Source organism: Salmo trutta, chromosome 2 (assembly GCF_901001165.1).
Source record: "Salmo trutta chromosome 2, fSalTru1.1, whole genome shotgun sequence".
Taxonomy (NCBI): domain Eukaryota; kingdom Metazoa; phylum Chordata; class Actinopteri; order Salmoniformes; family Salmonidae; genus Salmo; species Salmo trutta.
This window is the reverse complement of record NC_042958.1, coordinates 14,383,305-14,403,462: the sequence shown is the minus strand read 5'-3', so window position 1 is coordinate 14,403,462 and position 20,158 is coordinate 14,383,305. Positions and strand designations below refer to the sequence as shown.

General features: G+C 44.1%; 1 protein-coding gene across 1 annotated transcript; it reads right to left on the bottom strand.

The window, feature by feature from the left end:
* Nucleotides 1–774: 774 nt before the first annotated feature.
* On the bottom strand, nucleotides 775–19,743 carry atp6v1ab (ATPase H+ transporting V1 subunit Ab). Its single transcript, XM_029695369.1, has 15 exons — nucleotides 19,380–19,743; nucleotides 13,937–14,033; nucleotides 13,578–13,706; nucleotides 11,838–12,052; nucleotides 11,328–11,465; nucleotides 11,089–11,240; nucleotides 10,335–10,497; nucleotides 10,125–10,233; nucleotides 9,883–10,005; nucleotides 9,627–9,741; nucleotides 9,449–9,512; nucleotides 8,664–8,867; nucleotides 8,315–8,409; nucleotides 8,049–8,220; nucleotides 775–1,620 (listed from the first exon to the last, which is right to left on the bottom strand). Exons 2-15 carry the CDS (start codon nucleotides 14,016–14,018, stop codon nucleotides 1,528–1,530), a joined length of 1,854 nt encoding a protein of 617 aa, XP_029551229.1. The 5' UTR covers nucleotides 14,019–14,033; nucleotides 19,380–19,743; the 3' UTR covers nucleotides 775–1,527.
* Nucleotides 19,744–20,158: the final 415 nt, after the last annotated feature.

Below are 20,158 nucleotides of genomic sequence, written 5' to 3'. Positions count from 1 at the left end.
TTACCGAGTCACAGTTCTATCTATTCCCATTTCAAATAATGTTCATTGGCAGGCGTGGGGATGCAATATATCAAGCTTTTATATGTTTTTATTTGAGAATGATTTATTGTATCTGCCCAATCGAAAGCTGAGCCTTCAACCACCTGCATGCTGAGCCCTCAAGGAATTGGCCAAAATTCACCCAATTTATTGTGGGAAGCTTGTGGAAGGCTACCCGAAATGTTTGACCCAAGTTTAAATTGTTTAAGGCAAAGCTACCAAATACAAATGGAGTATTTGGGAATGTGATGAAAGAAAGAAATAAAAATAAATAAATAAGCTGAAATAAATCATTCTCTCTACTATTATTCTGACATTTCACATTCTTAAAATAAAGTGGTGATCCTAACTGACCTAAGACAGGGATTTTTTACTAGGACTAAATTCCATGAATTGTGAAAAACGGAGTTTAAATGTATTTGTCTAAGGTCTATGTAAACTTCTGACTTCAACTGTATGTATATTACAAAATTATTTCAGTCACTAAAAGTAGTCGAGGGGAATGCATGTAGCAATACTAGTTTAACCAGCAGCATCAGACACATAATTTACTGTCACTCTTACACTAACATACATGACTGCATCTGTGACCTCTGTGTTCACTACTACTATTGTTGGTACGGTACACACACAAACTATCAACGTATACACTAGTAGCAATCTCGCGATTACACGTACCGAACATGCAGAGAAGACTGACATCTATTGAATCACACACAGTCACGACATTCACCATTTTGTTTTGTTGCTTTATTTCGTTTTACACATTTTATTCTTTGGGACTCAAACACCTGTCCTATTTTTTTATTTAACTAGGCAAGTCAGTTAAGAACAAATTCTTATTTACAATGACGGCCAAACCCGGACGACGCTGCTGCTAAATGTGCGCCGCCCTACGGGACTCCCAATCACGGCTGGTTGTGATACAACCTGGATGAGGAGAGGACAAGAGAGCCCACCTCTTACACATGTACAAGACTACACCACGTAAATCACTATCATAAGAAAAACAACAAAAAACCAGCCCAGGCGATGTCCACATCACACACCTGCAATAAATAGTCACTCTGCTTAAGTATTTCATGTTAACCTTCTGTACAGATAGAGGGGTGTTGAACTATGATTACATCAACTGAAATCGTCAGGTGCACAGCTAGGGCCAGAGACCATGTGCAAAACAAACGGGGAGGGATGGGCAGTGCAGGGGTTAAGAGTGAGATGAAATGTCTCACACACACACAAAGACATGTAAACATACACACATGAAGGTAATGGGGCAGATCTTTGACCATGCTGGGGCAAAGACACGGAGGCAACATAATACAAGAACACAGTACATTCCCTTCTGTTTTTGCCCATACACAGACACACGTTGGGTGTAAACACAAGGAAATGAAATGTGAGGCTGCATTGGAGGTATCTGCTGAGAGAAGGGGGGGGGGAGTGACAGACATGCACTGCCCCTGGGATGAGGGGTCGGGGGGGGGCTCAGTCCTCCAGGCTGCGGAAGGAGTTCTGCATGTCCTCCAGCAGCTGGGCGTAGTCAGCCTTGATCTTGGTCTCTCCCTCCTTCACTGGGTCCTATAACAGACCAGAAACAGAGTAACACAGAGGCTGGGTTCTGTAACAGACCAGGAACAGAGTAACACAGAGGCTGGGTCCTATAACAGACCAGAAACAGAGTAACACAGAGGCTGGGTCCTATAACAGACCAGGAACAGAGTAACACAGAGGCTGGGTTCTGTAACAGACCAGGAACAGAGTAACACAGAGGCTGGGTTCTATAACAGACCAGAAACAGAGTAACACAGAGGCTGGGTCCTATAACAGACCAGAAACAGAGTACCACAGAGGCTGGGTTCTATAACAGACCAGGAACAGAGTAACACAGAGGCTGGGTCCTATAACAGACCAGAAACAGAGTAACACAGAGGCTGGGTCCTATAACAGACCAGGAACAGAGTAACACAGAGGCTGGGTTCTGTAACAGACCAGGAACAGAGTAACACAGAGGCTGGGTTCTATAACAGACCAGAAACAGAGTAACACAGAGGCTGGGTCCTATAACAGACCAGAAACAGAGTAACACAGAGGCTGGGTTCTATAACAGACCAGGAACAGAGTAACACAGAGGCTGGGTTCTATAACAGACCAGAAACAGAGTAACACAGAGGCTGGGTTCTATAACAGACCAGGAACAGAGTAACACAGAGGCTGGGTTCTATAACAGACCAGGAACAGAGTAACACAGAGGCTGGGTCCTATAACAGACCAGAAACAGAGTAACACAGAGGCTGGGTCCTATAACAGACCAGGAACAGAGTACCACAGAGGCTGGGTCCTATAACAGACTAGACATACAGAGTAACACAGAGGCTGGGTTCTATAACAGACCAGAAACAGAGTAACACAGAGGCTGGGTTCTATAACAGACCAGGAACAGAGTAACACAGAGGCTGGGTTCTATAACAGACCAGAAACAGAGTAACACAGAGGCTGGGTTCTATAACAGACCAGAAACAGAGTAACACAGAGGCTGGGTTCTATAACAGACCAGGAACAGAGTAACACAGAGGCTGGGTTCTATAACAGACCAGGAACAGAGTAACACAGAGGCTGGGTCCTATAACAGACCAGGAACAGAGTAACACAGAGGCTGGGTCCTATAACAGACCAGGAACAGAGTACCACAGAGGCTGGGTCCTATAACAGACTAGACATACAGAGTAACACAGAGGCTGGGTTCTATAACAGACCAGAAACAGAGTAACACAGAGGCTGGGTTCTATAACAGACCAGGAACAGAGTAACACAGAGGCTGGGTTCTATAACAGACCAGAAACAGAGTAACACAGAGGCTGGGTTCTATAACAGACCAGAAACAGAGTAACACAGAGGCTGGGTCCTATAACAGACCAGAAACAGAGTAACACAGAGGCTGGGTCCTATAACAGACCAGGAACCGAGTAACACAGAGGCTGGGTCCTATAACAGACCAGGAACAGAGTACCACAGAGGCTGGGTCCTATAACAGACTAGACATACAGAGTAACACAGAGGCTGGGTCCTATAACAGACCAGGAACAGAGTAACACAGAGGCTGGGTTCTATAACAGACCAGGAACAGAGTAACACAGAGGCTGGGTCCTATAACAGACCAGAAACAGAGTAACACAGAGGCTGGGTCCTATAACAGACCAGGAACAGAGTAACACAGAGGCTGGGTTCTGTAACAGACCAGGAACAGAGTAACACAGAGGCTGGGTTCTATAACAGACCAGGAACAGAGTAACACAGGGTTCTATAACAGACCAGGAACAGAGTAACACAGAGGCTGGGTCCTATAACAGACCAGGAACAGAGTAACACAGAGGCTGGGTCCTATAACAGACCAGAAACAGAGTAACACAGAGGCTGGGTTCTATAACAGACCAGGAACAGAGTAACACAGAGGCTGGGTTCTATAACAGACCAGAAACAGAGTAACACAGAGGCTGGGTTCTATAACAGACCAGAAACAGAGTAACACAGAGGCTGGGTTCTATAACAGACCAGAAACAGAGTAACACAGAGGCTGGGTCCTATAACAGACCAGAAACAGAGTAACACAGAGGCTGGGTCCTATAACAGACCAGGAACAGAGTAACACAGAGGCTGGGTTCTATAACAGACCAGGAACAGAGTAACACAGAGGCTGGGTTCTATAACAGACCAGAAACAGAGTAACACAGAGGCTGGGTTCTATAACAGACCAGAAACAGAGTAACACAGAGGCTGGGTTCTATAACAGACCAGAAACAGAGTAACACAGAGGCTGGGTTCTATAACAGACCAGAAACAGAGTAACACAGAGGCTGGGTCCTATAACAGACCAGAAACAGAGTAACACAGAGGCTGGGTCCTATAACAGACCAGAAACAGAGTAACACAGAGGCTGGGTCCTATAACAGACCAGAAACAGAGTAACACAGAGGCAGGGTTCTATAACAGACCAGAAACATATAGGACCCAGCCTCTGTGTTACTCTAACAGACCAGACATACACTACCGGTCAAAAGTTTTAGAACACCTACTCATTCAAGGGTTTTTCTTTATTTTTACTATTTTCTACATTGTAGAATAATAGTGAAGACATCAAAACTATGAAATAACATATGGAATCATGTAGTAACCAAAAAAAGCGTTAAACAAATCAAAATATATTTTATATTTGAGATTCTTCAAATAGCCACCCTTTGCCTTGATGACAGCTTTGCACACTCTTGGCATTCTCTCAACCAGCTTCAACTGGATTGCTTTTCTAACAGTCTTGAAGGATTTTCCACATATGCTGAGCACTAGTTGCCTGCTTTTCCTTCACTCTGCGGTTCGACTAATCCCAAGCCATCTCAATTTGGTTGAGGTCGGGTTTGTTGTCGAGGCCAGGTCATCTGATGCAGCACTCCATCACTATCCTTCTTGGTAAAATAGCCCTTACACAGCCTGGAGGTGTGTTGGGTCATTGTCTTGTTGGAAAAACAAATTATAGTTCCACTAAGTGCAAACCAGATGGGATGGTGTATTGCTGCAGAATGCCGTGGTAGCCATGCTGGTTAAGTGTGCCTTGAATTCTAAATAAATCACAGACAGTGTCACCAACAAAGCACCCCCACACCATAACACCTCCTCCTCCTTGCTTTACGGTGGGAAATATACATGCGGAGATCATCCGTTCACCCACACCACGTCTCACAAAGACATGGCGGTTGGAACAAAAAATTTCCAATTTGGACTCCAGACCAAAAGGACAAATTTCCACCGGTCTAATGTCCATTGCTCATGTTTCTTGACCCAAGCAAGTCTCTTCTTCTTATTGGTGTCCTTTAGTAGGGTTTCTTTACAGCAATTTGACCACAAAGGCCTGATTCACCCAGTCTTTGAACAGTTGATGTTGAGATGTGTCTGTTACTTGAACTGTGAAGCATTTATTTGGGCTGCAATTTCTGAGGCTGGTAACTAATGAACTTATCCTCTGCAGCAGAGGTAACTCTGGGTCTTCCTTTCCTGTGACGGTCCTCATGAGAGCCAGTTTCATCATAGCGCTTGATGGTTTTTGCGACTGCACTTAAAGAAACTTTCATAGTTCTTCAAATGTTCCGTATTGACTGGCCTTCATGTCTTAAAGTAATGATGGACTGTCGTTTGTCTTTGCTTATTTGAGCTGTTCTTGCCATAATATGGACATGGTCTTTTACCAAATAGGGCCATTTTTATTTTATTTCATCTTTATTTAACCAGGTAGGCCAGTTAAGAACAAGCACAGTGGGATTTGAAATGGTCGGTGATCTGTTTGTTAACTTGGCTCTCGACTTTAGAAAGGCAGGGTAGGATAGATTCTTCTGTATACCCTCCCTACCTTGTCACAACACAACTGATTGGATCAAACACATTAAGGAAATAAATGACACAAATTAACTTTTAAGGCGGCACACCTGTTAATTGAAATGCATTCCAGGTGACTACCTCATGAAGCTGGTTGAGAGAATGCCAAGAGTGTGCAAAGCTGTCATCAAGGCAAAGGGTGGCTATTTGAAGAATCTCAAATATAAAATATATTTTGATTTGTTTAACACTTTCTTGCTTACCTAACTCAGCAAAAAAAGAAACGTCCCTTTTTCAGGACCCTGTCTTTCAAAGATAATTCGTAAAAATCCAAATAACTTCACAGATCTTCATTGTAAAGGATTTAAACACTGTTTCCCATGCTTGTTCAATGAACCATAAACAATTAATGAACATGCACCTGTGGTACGGTCGTTAAGACACTAACAGCTTACAGACGATAGGCAATTAAGGTCACAGTTATGAAAACTTAGGACACTAAAGAGGCCTTTCTACTGACTCTGAAAAATACCCAAAAAAAGATGCCCAGGGTCCCTGCTCATCTGCGTGAACGTGCCTTAGGATTGCTGCATGGAGGAATGAGGACTGCAGACGTGGCCAGGGCAGTAAATTGCAATGTCCGTACTGTGAGACGCATAAGACAGCACTACAGGGAGACAGGACGGACAGCTGATTGTCCTCGCAGTGGCAGACTACGTGTAACAACACATGCACAGGATCAGTACATCCGAACATCACACCTGCGGAACAGGTACAGGCAACAACAACTGCCCGAGTTACACCAGGAACGCACAATCCCTCCATCAGTGCTCACACTGTTCGCAATAGGCTGTGAGAGGCTGGACTGAGAGCTTGTAGGCCTGTTGTAAGGCAGGTCCTCATCAGACATCACCGGCAACAACGTCGCCTATGGGCACAAACCCACCGTCGCTGGATCAGACAGGACTGGCCAAAAGTGCTCTACACGAGTCGCGGTTTTGTCTCACCAGTGGTGATGGTCGGATTCGCATTTATCGTTGAAGGAATGAGCGTTACACCGAGGCCTGTACTCTGGAGCGGGATTGATTTGGAGATGGAGGGTCCGTCATGGTCTGGGGCGTTGTGTCACAGCATCATCGGACTGAGCTTGTTGTCATTGCAGGAAATCTCAACGCTGTGCGTTACAGGGAAGATATCCTCCTCCCTCATGTGGTACCCTTCCTGCAGAATCATCCTGACATGACCCTCCAGCATGACAATGCCACCATCCATACTGCTCGTTCTGTGCGTGATTTCCTGCAGGACAGTGTTCTGCCATGGCCAGCGAAGAGCCCGGATCTCAATCCCATTGAGCACGTCTGGGACCTGTTGGATCGGAGGGTGAGGGATAGGGCCATTCCCCCCAGAAATGTCTGGGAACTTGCAGGTGCCTTGGTGGAAGAGTGGGGTAACATCTCACAGCAAGAACTGGCAAATCTGGTGCAATCCATGAGGAGGAGATGCATCTGCTACACCAGATACTGACTGTTACTTTTGATTTTGACCCCCCCCCCCCCTTTATTCAGGGACACATTATTCCATTTATGTTAGTCACATGTCTGTGGAAATTGTTCAGTTTATGTCTCAGTTGTTGAATCTTGTTATGTTCATACAAATATTTACACATGTTAAGTTTGCTGAAAATAAACGCAGTTGACAGTGAGAGGACGTTTCTTTTTTTCCCCTGAGTTTACATGATTCCATATGTGTTATTTCATTGTTTTGACGTCTTCACTATTATTAGAAAATAGTAAAAATAAAGAAAATAGTAAAAATAAAGAAAACCCTTGAAAGGGTAGGTGTTCTAAACTTTTGACCGGTTGTGTATAGAGTAACACAGAGGCTGGGTCCTATAACAGACTAGACATACAGAGTAACAGAGGCTGGGTCCTATAACAGACTAGACATACAGAGTAACAGAGGCTGGGTCCTATAACAGACTAGACATACAGAGTAACAGAGGCTGGGTCCTATAACAGGCCAGACATACAGAGTAACACAGAGGCTGGGTCCTATAACAGACTAGACATACAGAGTAACAGAGGCTGGGTCCTATAACAGACTAGACATACAGAGTAACAGAGGCTGGGTCCTATAACAGGCCAGACATACAGAGTAACACAGAGGCTGGGTCCTATAACAGACTAGACATACAGAGTAACAGAGGCTGGGTCCTATAACAGACTAGACATACAGAGTAACAGAGGCTGGGTCCTATAACAGGCCAGACATACAGAGTAACACAGAGGCTGGGTCCTATAACAGACTAGACATACAGAGTAACAGAGGCTGGGTCCTATAACAGGCCAGACATACAGAGTAACAGAGGCTGGGTCCTATAACAGGCCAGACATACAGAGTAACAGAGGCTGGGTCCTATAACAGACTAGACATACAAAGTAACACAGAGGCTGAGAAACAAAGACAACACCACAAAGAGACCATAATACAGACAAACAGCAAAAGAAACACTCAGATGGAGACTACATAGAATGACACAGACAGATCCAGGGAAAAACAGACATGTACAAGGAGGGAAGATAAAACAAGTAGAAAGAAAGACAAAGAACACACACAAAGATGGAGAAACAGTCAGACTGCTGCTGTACCTTGAACTTCATGGAGCTGAGTCTGTAGAGGACCTCTCCCAGGTGTTCTCTGATCATGGACCAGGTGATCTTGTTGTCGCTCTGAGCCGTGGTCTCCACTGCGTGCCGCGCCATGTCATAGAAGGCTATTATGTTGGACAGGATGCCAACAGTCTTATAGAAGGGACAGAACCTGCAGGGAGTTTAGAGGGCAGAGAGTTACAGTTGTAGTGTTCGGTATTTGCCGGAAATATTTGAGTAGGTCAGACAGTGACACTGTGTGTTACCTGTCATAGGGGGTGTAACCGTTCTGTTGCAGGAAGTCATCCTTGAGGAGCTTGGCCACCTCCAGGGTGATCTTATCAGTTTCGGCCAGCGAGGCCTGTCACCAAGACAACAAGGACAATATTAAGTTCCATCCTCCCTTCAAATTACACAGATCTGAAAACGCTGGGCAACTGGAAAGTCTGTTTCTTTCATCTACTCAGAGATAAAAGACTTTACAACTAAAGAGAGCACAATGTTATCCCCATTGAAATAAGAATGAATAGAACAATGATGGCATAATGAGTGGACTGGCGGCCATTAGTTATCTCTGCCTCCTCTTTCTTCACCCTGCCCTTCGTTCCCCCTCACCTTGCCGACCAGCTGTACGATCTCAGCCAGGTCCTCCTCCTCTTGCAGAATCTCCTTAGCCTTGGTGCGCAGCGGGACGAACTCAGGGAAGTGCTTGTCGTAGTACTCGTCCAGCGCCCGCGTGTACTTACTGTAGCTGATCAGCCAGTTGACTGACGGGAAGTGCTTCCTCTGGGCCAGCTTCTTATCCAGACCCCAGAACACCTGAGAGAGAGGGAGGGAGGGGGAGAGAGAGAGAGGGAGGGGGGGGGGAGGGAAAGAGTGAGGGGGCGGAGAGAGTGAGAGAGAGAGAGAGAGGGAGGGAAAGAGTGAGGGGGCGGAGAGAGAGAGAGAGCGAGAGAGAGAGAGAGAGAGAGAGAGAGAGAGAGAGAGAGAGTGAGGGGGCGGGAGAGAGAGAGAGGGCGGTGAGAGAGAGAGAGAGTGAGAGTGAGGGGGCGGAGAGAGAGAGAGAGTGAGAGCGGGCGGAGGAGAGAGAGAGAGAGGGGAGAGAGGGAGGGGGCGGGAGAGAGAGAGAGAGAGGGAGGGAAAGAGTGAGGAGGCGGAGAGAGAGAGGGGGAGGGAAAGAGTGAGGGGGCGGAGAGAGAGAGAGCGAGAGAGAGAGAGAGAGAGAGAGAGAGAGAGAGAGAGAGAGCGGGAGAAACGATGAAGGAGGCAGGTAGAGGTATAGAAAAAGAGGATGAAGATAAGGATTGATTATTGATAATCCCTAAAGCTGATCTTTATTGCTTTGCTCCATATGTATGAGTGGTCTATCAGAGCCAGATGGAAACAGGCTGTATTCATACCTGCACGATACCCAGGGTAGCCGATGTCACAGGATCAGAGAAGTCACCACCAGGGGGAGACACACTGAGGAGAGGGGGACAGAATAACAGTAACATGTGGTTATAGCATTAGAAGAAGCACTCCACTTCTGTCTATTCCAGCGTGGCTAGATTGTGTTGGCAGGTTAACTGTACTCACGCCCCCACGATGCTGACACTGCCCTCTCTCTCTGGGTTGCCCAGACACTTCACCCTGCCAGCACGCTCGTAGAATGACGCCAGACGGGCACCCAGGTAGGCAGGATAACCACTGTCTGTGGACATACACAAAATGTGTTTCTTTATGACCAGCTGATTTAGATCTAGTTCACCCCACTAGCCTTATAAGTTGTCTTTTACATTGCTTAAAAAAAGGTAACTATTTCGTATTTTGGGTGTTATCAGCAGCCACTCACCAGCGGGCATCTCAGCCAGTCGACCAGAGATCTCCCTGAGAGCCTCGGCCCATCGAGAGGTGGAGTCAGCCATCATGCTCACGTTGTAGCCCATGTCCCTGAAGTACTCAGACAGCGTGATCCCTACAGGTACACACAGCAGATAAGTAGGTGATTGGTTAGGGGGTCCATGTTGTGGTCTCAGGCCTGCTATTGGCTGGGAGGTGTGCCGTGTTGTTCTGGGCCCTGTGATGGGTTCTTACCTGTGTAGATGGAGGCCTCTCTAGCAGCCACAGGCATGTTGGAGGTGTTGGCCACCAGCGCTGTTCTCTTCATGATGCTCTCAGTCTTCCCATCCACCTCCATGGTCAGCTATTGGACAGACACACTGTCAATCATCCTTACCTCCAATTGGAAACAGGCTAAGGGTAATAGTGATGATCATGATAATCCAATAACATAACACCACCAACCTCGGGGAAATCTCGCAATACTTCTGACATCTCGTTCCCGCGCTCCCCGCAGCCTACGTAGACGATGACGTCACTGTTGGAGTACTTGGACAGGGACTGGGAGATGACAGTTTTACCACAGCCAAAGGCTCCGGGGATGGCTGTGGTTCCTCCCTGGACACACCTGGACACAGAGACAGACAGGTAGACACAAGCAGAACAGACCAGGGGCAGGGAGATGGAAGCAGTGGTTGAGTATATTGGCAGAAACAGATAAGAAGTAGTAATTGAGTTTCCTTGAAGCAGAATAGCAAAGACAGATAAGAAAGGGTATTCTGATATTGTCCTTGAAGCAGAATAGCAAAGACAGATAAGAAAGGGTATTCTGATATTGTCCTTGAAGCAGAATAGCAAAGACAGATAAGAAAGGGTATTCTGATATTGTCCTTGAAGCAGAATAGCAAAGACAGAAAAGAAAAGGTATTCTGATATTGTCCTTGAAGCAGAATAGCAAAGACAGATAAGAAAGGGTATTCTGATATTGTCCTTGAAGCAGAATAGCAAAGACAGATAAGAAAGGGTATTCTGATATTGTCCTTGAAGCAGAATAGCAAAGACAGATAAGAAAGGGCATTCTGATATTGTCCTTGAAGCAGAAATGGAGAAAGAGGAAAAGGTAGAGAGGGAGAGTGGTGAGAGAGTTTCCCAGAAGCAGAGATGGAGAAAGGTGACAGAAAAAAAGAGGTAAAGTTGGGGTAAGAGAGAGGGGACTCACGGGAAGAGGGCGTCCAGTACTCTCTGTCCGGTCAGCAGTGGGTGATTGGCCGGTAACTTCTCTGTAACCGGGCGAATCTGTCGCACCGGCCAGACCTGAACCATGGTGAACTTCTCCTTCATACCCTCAAACTCCAGCTCCAACACCACGTCCTGAAACACACACCAAACCCTCAGTCCAAATACATCAATTTCCACACATGTATTTCTATGGATTGAGACTAGGGAGGTGGGACTAACCGAGACATCATAGTTTCCGGGAGGAGCCACATAGGTGACGGTTCCTCTGTTCCTCGGGGGCAGCATGATCTTGTGCTTGATGAGGGAGTTCTCAAACACCATCCCGTAGATATCACCCCCTGTGATGTGACTGCCCACCTAAGAAAGAGAGAGCAGTGATGAGGGGTTAATGCTGAACAATTCAACGTTTATGTTGTTCAGTTCAGTATGTGCTCTAAGGCAGGGTTTCCCCAAACTCGGGTCAGGGGACCCACGTGGCTGCACGTTTTGGTTTTTGTCCCAGCACTACACAGTGGATTTAAATAATCTAAGCTTGATGATGAGTTGGTTATTTGAATCAGCTGTGTAGTGCTCGGATAAAAACCAAAACGTGAACCCAGGTGGACCCCAGGACTAAGTTTGGGAAACCCTGCTCTAGGGTCACTTCAAACTGTGTATAATGTAGCACACTTAGTAAACCACGCAACACTTCTATTAAAACATTGCCATAGAGTAACAGGACACACCCACCCGTAAGCTCTTGACGGGGGAGAACTCCCATTTCAGGTCTCGGTTGAGGGCTCCGATGTTGACTCCGCGGGGGATGTAGATGCTCTGGGTTAGGTCGTTGATGTCCTTTAGGGGGCGCTGGATACCGTCAAAGATGGAGCCCATGATGCCTGGGCCCAGCTCCACAGACAGAGGCTTTCCTGTCCGCAGCACTGGGTCCCCAACAGACACGCCCGCTGTGACAACGCTCAGGAACACACCATGTGTTAATGGATCAAGCCTTGGCAGTCATTCTGATCTCGTTCTCAATGATCAGTGCTTTATTTTTATGTTGCTGTCTTCAGTCCTTTGTAAATAGGATAGATGGGCTATATGGGCTACTGTATAGGTTGGATGTGATGGTCTGCCTATAACCAGCCTGAGTAGGCTTATAACTCCATTCATATTCAGAGATTAAAGAAATGAATTAAATTGGTAATGAGATACTTTCAGGCTACTTAATGCAATGCATGTCTGTTGCCACGGCTGCATACTTTTAAATAAACGGTATGTGCTAAATAGTATGCAACGATGAGTAAATGGTATGCAGTTTAAGTATGTAGTACACTAGTATGGGTATCTGGACATGGCCCACGTGTACAGTGGCTTGCGAAAGTATTCACCCCGCTTGGCATTTTTCCTGGTTTGTTGCCTTACAACCTGGAATTAAAATGGATTTTGGGGGGGGGGGGTTGTATCATTTGATTTACACAACTTGCCTACCACTTTGAAGATGCTAAATATTTTTTATTGTGAAAAAAACAAGAAATAAGACAAAAAAATGTAAAACTTCAGCGTGCATAACTATTCACCTCCCCAAAGTCAATACTTTGTAGAGCCACCTTTTACAGCAATTACAGCTGCAAGTCTCTTGGGGTATGTCTCCATAAGCTTGGCACATCTAGCCACTGGGATTTTTGCCCATTCTTCAAGGCAAAGTGGATTTAATGGTGCTCCGTGGGATGTTGAAAGTTTCAGATATTTTTATATAACCCAACCCTGATCTGTACTTCTCCCCAACTTTGTCCCTGACCTGTTTGTGGAGCTCCTTGGTCTTCATGGTGCCGCTTGCTTAGTGGTGTTGCAGACTCTGGGGTCTTTCAGAACAGGTGTGTGTGAGATAGATAGATATATATATATATATATACACACACACTGAGATCATGTGACACTTAAAGTCCACCTGTGTGCAATCTAACTAATTATGGACTTCTGAAGGTAATTGGTTGCACCAGATCTTTTTTAGTGGCTTCATAGCAAAGGAGTGAATACATATGCACACACCACTTTTCTGTTTTTTACTTTTTAGAAACAAGTTATTTTTTTCATTTCACTTCACCAATTTAGACTCTTTTGTGTATGTCCATTACATGAAATCCAAATAAAAATATATTTAAATTACAGGTTGTAATGCAACAAAATAGGAAAAACACCAAGGGGGATGAATACTTTTGCAAGGCACTGCATGTACCAGATAAATATTTTCAGTAATGAACACATGGGTGATCATGTACAGATACAGTAGGTGTGTACACACACACACAACCTATCTAAAGGGAGTATATAGACAGTCAGGTACAGTAAAACATTTCATCCCAAATGATACCCTACTCCTTTTACAGAGCACTTTTACAGTAGTGCACTATGTACGGAATAGGGTGCCATTTTGGGACACAGCCACAGTCAAGTGCAGTAACAATACAATATAACCCGTTAGGATACATGTCTCCTCGTAGACCTGGATGGTGGCCATGTCTCCCTCCAGCCTGATGATCTCTCCCACCAGCTCACTGTGGCCCACTCTCACCAGCTCATACATGGCCGCTCCCGCCATGGCAGTGGCAGTCACCACTACAGCACAACACAACACAGGTCAGAGGTCACACAGCAGGCAAACAGCAGACACATGCAAGAGAGACGGATGTGATGTCCAGTCCAAACTTAACCCCAGATTAGTGTAAGCAATATTGGTGGAAACAGCCTAGCCTACTACAACAGATATAGATGGGGCTCTTCATCAGCTAAAACCTTTGAAGGCTAAACAGAGGTACTAGTGACAGATAAATGTGAGTGGTAGTGACCTGGGCCGGATACTCCATGGACGTATCCAAACTCGCTCTCCTTCTCCTCATCCCGGATCTTTGGCAGTTTAGACAGGTCCATCCCGACAGGCTAGATCTGCGGAAGAGAAAGAATAATGGAGTGAGTGTGTGAATGAGAGCGATTAAGGAAGATAGAGAGGAAAAAGTCTCACCCATCTGGGAAGAAAGGGGCACAGTTGAAGAATGCTTCTGGTTATTTGGAACACGGAACGCCACAGTGCTAGCACTACTTTTAAAACGGTTACACTCTGTATATACATGTGTATTGATTTGTGTTTTTATGGTTGACTGCATCCCAGTCCAGACCATAGTGGGTTACAGTCATGGCTGGGACACTATTGACCCAGTCATTAGAAGGTCAATTGGGCTTCTCATCCAACTCCCTATACATCCATCTAGTCCCAAAAAATGACAGTGCCTTCAATTGTGTTCGCCATGCACATTTACATAGAAAGAACCTAAACGGCCCTTGTCTGTCACAAATGTTAAATAAAATTATATTTGAAATTACTCTGCAGATTGTCTATGGTGTTGGTCCTTCAGCTGGTTGAAATTTGAGAAAATATCCACAGGAAAGTATTAAACAGACTTCAAACGCAGGTCTGTGTGTGTGGCAAATAAGGTGTGTCTGCACATGACTAAAGGCACGTGCACAAGACAGAAGTACATGCACGCATACTAACAGGCGTTTGCATGGCTTTGCACATGTGCCAGGTGAAAGAAATGTTTACTTCACTACCTGTGCTCTTAAGTCAGGTAAACAATACTTCCCCGTGGACCGTCTTCATTTCAGCCTAATGAATCACCAACCTTACAGACAACCAGCAGAGCAACTGCAAAAATATTTTTATTCAACTTTCTGGCTTGTAAGGAAAATGTCCAAGATGTTGCAGTGCTTTGTTTGACTGTATACCAATAAATATGATGGTTACTAGGATCGTATTCTGTACAATAACACCAAGTGCATAAATAAGACAAATATTAGTTAAATAAAATATGGAACAGTAAATTAAACTGTTCAATAGATCTTTCATTTTGGCGCAAGGTAGCTTGTAGCTGACAGCAAAGGTGTCAACTAGAGATGACGTGTAGGGATTTGTAGTCTTGCATGATGTCTACTTTTATGCCAACAACATTTTCAAATCTGAGTGTAAATAAAACCAAATATACTGATGTCACATTGTCCAAGAGAGATTTACAGTTATCAAAACGTCAAAACACAGCCCTTATTTCAAGTGTTTTTAATATCCACAATGGATAAAATGGAGAGAAAAAAACAATTGGAACCATTTCTGTGTTTGACCGCTAGGTTTTATGGGTATTATGACACATCCACCATGAGGCTCAATTGGCTGAAAAACCTCAATGCTTCAGGAAGCTTTGTTTCCTCCTCACTACCAGCAACTAAAACCCCCACCAACTTGGTTCTTCTGAAAAATGTCTATGGTAGCTTATGGACAAACATTAAGAATAAGCTACGTGGTGAGTTGATGCCTATTCAGCAGCTAATTAGCTAGGTGAATTGATCATGCACCTTTGTATGCGTTGCTTTTGTTTTTGTTTTTTGGAACAGATTCCTGTTGGAACGTTAAACAAATTATACCCATCCTTAAAAATCACCTCGACTAACGAGGTGACAGGTGCAACACATCCTGAGGATGATTCCAATCAGTGCTCTTCCACACCTAAATAGAACCAGCCTGGAAATCAAAAACCAAAGCCTGTAAGAATACACACTACTAGAGTAGGACCATAACTAAACCATATGATTACACACAGAAAAATCCCCTACCACACACAGGCTTAAAATTAAGCTTGCTGCAATTGAGAGACTTGCATATATAGCACACTATCAGAAACAGTCTGCACCAGAGTTTACCAAACTCGGTCTTCAGGACCCCAAAGGGTGCACGTTTTGGTTTTTGCCCTAGTACTACATAACTGATTCAAATCATCAAGCTTTAATTTGTTGAATCAGCTGTGTAGTGCTAGGGCAAAAAACAATCTACACCCCTTGGGGTCCCCACGCCAGACTTTGGGAAACACTGGTCTGCACATACAGATCCCAGTCGGTCTGTTACCATGGCAATATCACCCCTTACCCGATCTGCAACCATGATGATAATCCCGGAGACTACAGCCCAACATGAAGTCGCACGACTTACCAGCATCAAAAGAAGAGAGAAATAGGACACACCTCCCCTCCCGCTGTACTTCATCCCTGGTCGATTCTCACCGGTTATGACGCAGTACACTAACAGAGGGGAGATCTCAGGCAAGCATCACTGTATTTCTGTGCTCTTCTCTACTTCCTGCTCTCTTTTACACCTTATGTGAAGGCTATGCTTCTCTTTCCCACTGTCTGTATGCTTCCCTCTTTCCCACTGTATGTATGCTTCTCTCTTTCCCACTGTCGGTATGCTTCTCTCTTTCCCACTGTCTGTATGCTTCCCTCTTTCCCACTGTCTGTATGCTTCTCTTTCCCACTGTCTGTATGCTTCTCTCTTTCCCACTGTCTGTATGCTTCCCTCTTTCCCACTGTCTGTATGCTTCCCTCTTTCCCACTGTCTGTATGCTTCCCTCTTTCCCACTGTCTGTATGCTTCTCTCTTTCCCACTGTCTGTATGCTTCTCTCTTTCCCACTGTCTGTATGCTTCTCTCTTTCCCACTGTCTGTATGCTTCTCTCTTTCCCACTGTCTGTATGCTTCTCTCTTTCCCACTGTCTGTATGCTTCTCTCTTTCCCACTGTCTGTATGCTTCTCTCTTTCCCACTGTCTGTATGCTGCATAATAGCCTATGCTTCCCTTTGTGTGGATCAAAAAAAATAAAAAAAATCTGTCATGACTTAATGTCATCCATACAGGCAGAAGACTGCAGGTGCTCTAACACAGGGGGCTGATGCTTCCTGATACTCCTGCATCTATACTATGGAGATTAAACAACCCCCATCACTCACTCTCTGTATAGACACACACTGTTCCTGCTTCAGTGCCCTTTTGTCCTTACCACCCTTTCGTCCTTACAACAGATAGGGTATTTTCCTCCATGCTAGACGGGTCATCTGTGTAGAAATAGCCCCCCCAACAGGTCTAGTCTGTAGCTGCAGGATACAGACAACAATGGCTCAGGATGGCCTCCAGTCCTCACCAGTGGACATGAGACTTAGTAAGCATTTATATGCATTCTTCAGATGTAAGACCATCTTCTCTTCATCTCTTGATCTTAACTTGAATGTTCAATTCCCTTTGGATTACAACAGGTTCCAACTTGTCTTGTAAAACAGGCTAAAAAACACTGAGATACAGAAAAAAGACTGATAATTCACCATTCAATCACTTCCATTGTGATTTTGGCATAGAGACTAGGAATATATGCATATGAGGCATCACATGACTGGCACATGACTGGCTAAGTTATATGGGGCCATTTGAGGAAGTGGAAAATCCTAGTGTGGGGAAAGATTGGGAAGTCCACTCAGTGTGTGTGTCTTGGTTGTTCGTATGCTATGCAAGACACACAGATTCACACACTCAGAGTCCGGTCTATAAAAAGCTAGATGAGTGAACTTGAATCCCTTGACACAAGTGTACTTGTCTGGTCTTATAGCAGCCACCTACAAAGCAAAAAAATCTCTGGTACTATGCAGGCAGAAGTTTCCCTTTAAAACAGATCTAGGATCAGCTTCATCTCCCTAAAGTCCCAACCTTTAAGGGGAAAAAAGATTAATACCAGGGGTAGGGGAAGTAGTCAGTGTAAAACCCAGACATGCTTCCAGGTTCTATGGACTCAGCCACATGAAATATGGAATCATTTTAAAATCGAGGATACACTCCCATCACTGAGTACTGCAATGTTAACGTAAACAATCCGTAGTAAGGAATGTCTGTTCTGTAAGAGTTAACGATAATCAAACAATGGACCTTTAGCCTAATAAAATTGTTTCCTTAAGCATAATCAGTCTCGTAATACAACTAGAGCGAGTGGTGGTTCCAAATTGTTGCACAATCCTGCAACTCCAACAGCTCATACTGAACTTCCTGTTTGAGTTTTAAAAGGATACAAAATAGTGCTAATCCACTCAGTCAGTGCATCCCTTGTTGTCACAATGGATTCGCATATTTAACAACAACTCCCCACAGGCTGAGATCTTATGCCCCAAAGGGCAAGTCTAGGATCAAGTTCTCAGTCCTAATATTGACCCGAAGAGCTGCAACTAAAACTGGTCCTGAATCAACACTTGGGGACAACCATCCTCTTAACTAGCTGTTCTTTTTAACTATTCTGTTATTTCTTTGTTGTCAAGATAGAAACACAAAGGGTGGATCTCATTCTCAATAGTCCTGAGGCTTCCTTGTTGCATCTCCTTCCTTTGATACTGCACTAATCTATAGCACTAGACAGGTGAAAGAAAAACCCTCGGTGGGAGTCCACAATATTGCTTTAACCTATCCTCACTTCTCAGAAAAGTGCATTAGATGAAGGGGAGATGATGGGAACCCACATTAGAATATTGAGATTCACCCAAAGAGGTCATATCCTATGAGCAGACACTTCTGATGAGAAATTCAACATCCAAGTAAGGATATGGTGTGGCCATGATGCTATTTGTATTGAATTATTCTTCCTCCTCTGCACCATCTCCAGCTCATCCTCTTCCTCAGTCAAACAGAATCATTATCACATGCCAATCTGTCACGAGGAACAAACCAATGGAATAAAGACAGCATGGGAATAATAAATGATTGATTTACAATATCACATATCACATCTCACATGCAGAGAGTATCTGGATTTGATAACATTTGTAATATGCCTAATATCTTATCTGCATTGTGCCAAAGATGAAACACCAACGCACTGTGGGTATCGCCGTTCTTTTAGTTATATGACTCGTCTCTCTGTCCATGTCACAGAAAATAACAACGCGTTACATTGTAGCTACTAAAAAATTATCCATAGATCAAATGAAAGACAAATACATTACCTGCTGAGGCACGACTTTCACATATTTTTGCGGAATAACACCCGACATTTGAGAAGCTACCCTGCCAGCGATGCAATTTATTAGATTAATCAACACAATAATGCAAACATGTTTAATCAATATAATAATTGACCGCAGCTGATCCATGTTATTTGTCATTTTGTTCATTCAAATAGGCCTACACTTGAATGAAACATCACGACCAGAAAAACATGTAAATGTATTTACCAATTATTAAATTCATATGATAAACAATATCAGACTCAGTGAAATAACATGGTTAATTATGCAGTTTCATGGATAGCCATCGTTGGCTACATTGTAGGCGATTTAAAGCGTAGGTCATCTGTCAAAATCGCTTGCTCTGCCATTTTGATGCATTTCAAAAATGACATTGCATTTAATCTGATATGATGACAATACAATGGGATAGCTACCTTCAGAAACGAAACGGTCCACCGTCTTGATCCTCTGCCTGGGGAAGATATGAGCGTCGATCATGCGATAGCAAATGATCAGCTGACTTCATTCACAGCGCTTTGCAAAGCGCAGAAACTCTGTGGCGAGACTCACAACCACTGCAAATGATTCATTCCACTGTGGCTCATTCCCACTGCGTTGTCAAAGACTATAGAGGGAAAGACAATACTTTCTCTCGATATTCGTCTATAGCTTTACATTTAAATAAACACCAACAATAGAACAGAACAGCTGATGAGCAGCATCATAGCATTTTATTCAGCAATTAGAAATGAGGCTCGGATCAAGAAAAGATGGAAGGCTCCACAATAGACGGAGGGCAGAAAAACAAACAGTAGAATTATGTGGTCTTTTTTGAGAACATATCTTTGCATTTGAGCCAAAATGGCGGTAGACCCATAATTTTGTTGTTGCGTGTAAAAAAGATGGATTGCACTGTGGGACACTGGAGATTTGCATGACGATAGTTTACAACAATGAAATATCAAGTTGCGCCACAAATGATCAGAAATTGAATAATTTAAAACATGTGAAAAAATGACATTTAAAAATCTAACAAAAATGTCAAAGGTCAGTCCATACCTCAACAACAAACATCCCGAAATGTTTCAATATTTCAAACACAAAACTTGGTTTATAATAAAAACAGTAATATTTGTGACATTTCATCAACCTGACTAATAAAAACACCTGGATTAATAATAATAATGTAGCTACATTAACGTTCTGCGCATGC

Bases quoted from the DNA above. Each gene is read 5' to 3' on its own strand.
- atp6v1ab (XM_029695369.1), bottom strand. From the start codon at position 14,018: ATGGACCTGTCTAAACTGCCAAAGATCCGGGATGAGGAGAAGGAGAGC. The intron at 11,466-11,837 runs GTGGGTGTGTCC...TCTCTTTCTTAG, and splicing joins CCCCCGTCAAGAGCTTACGG to GTGGGCAGTCACATCACAGG. The intron at 10,006-10,124 runs GTAAGAACCCAT...GTGTACCTGTAG, and splicing joins AGAGGCCTCCATCTACACAG to GGATCACGCTGTCTGAGTAC.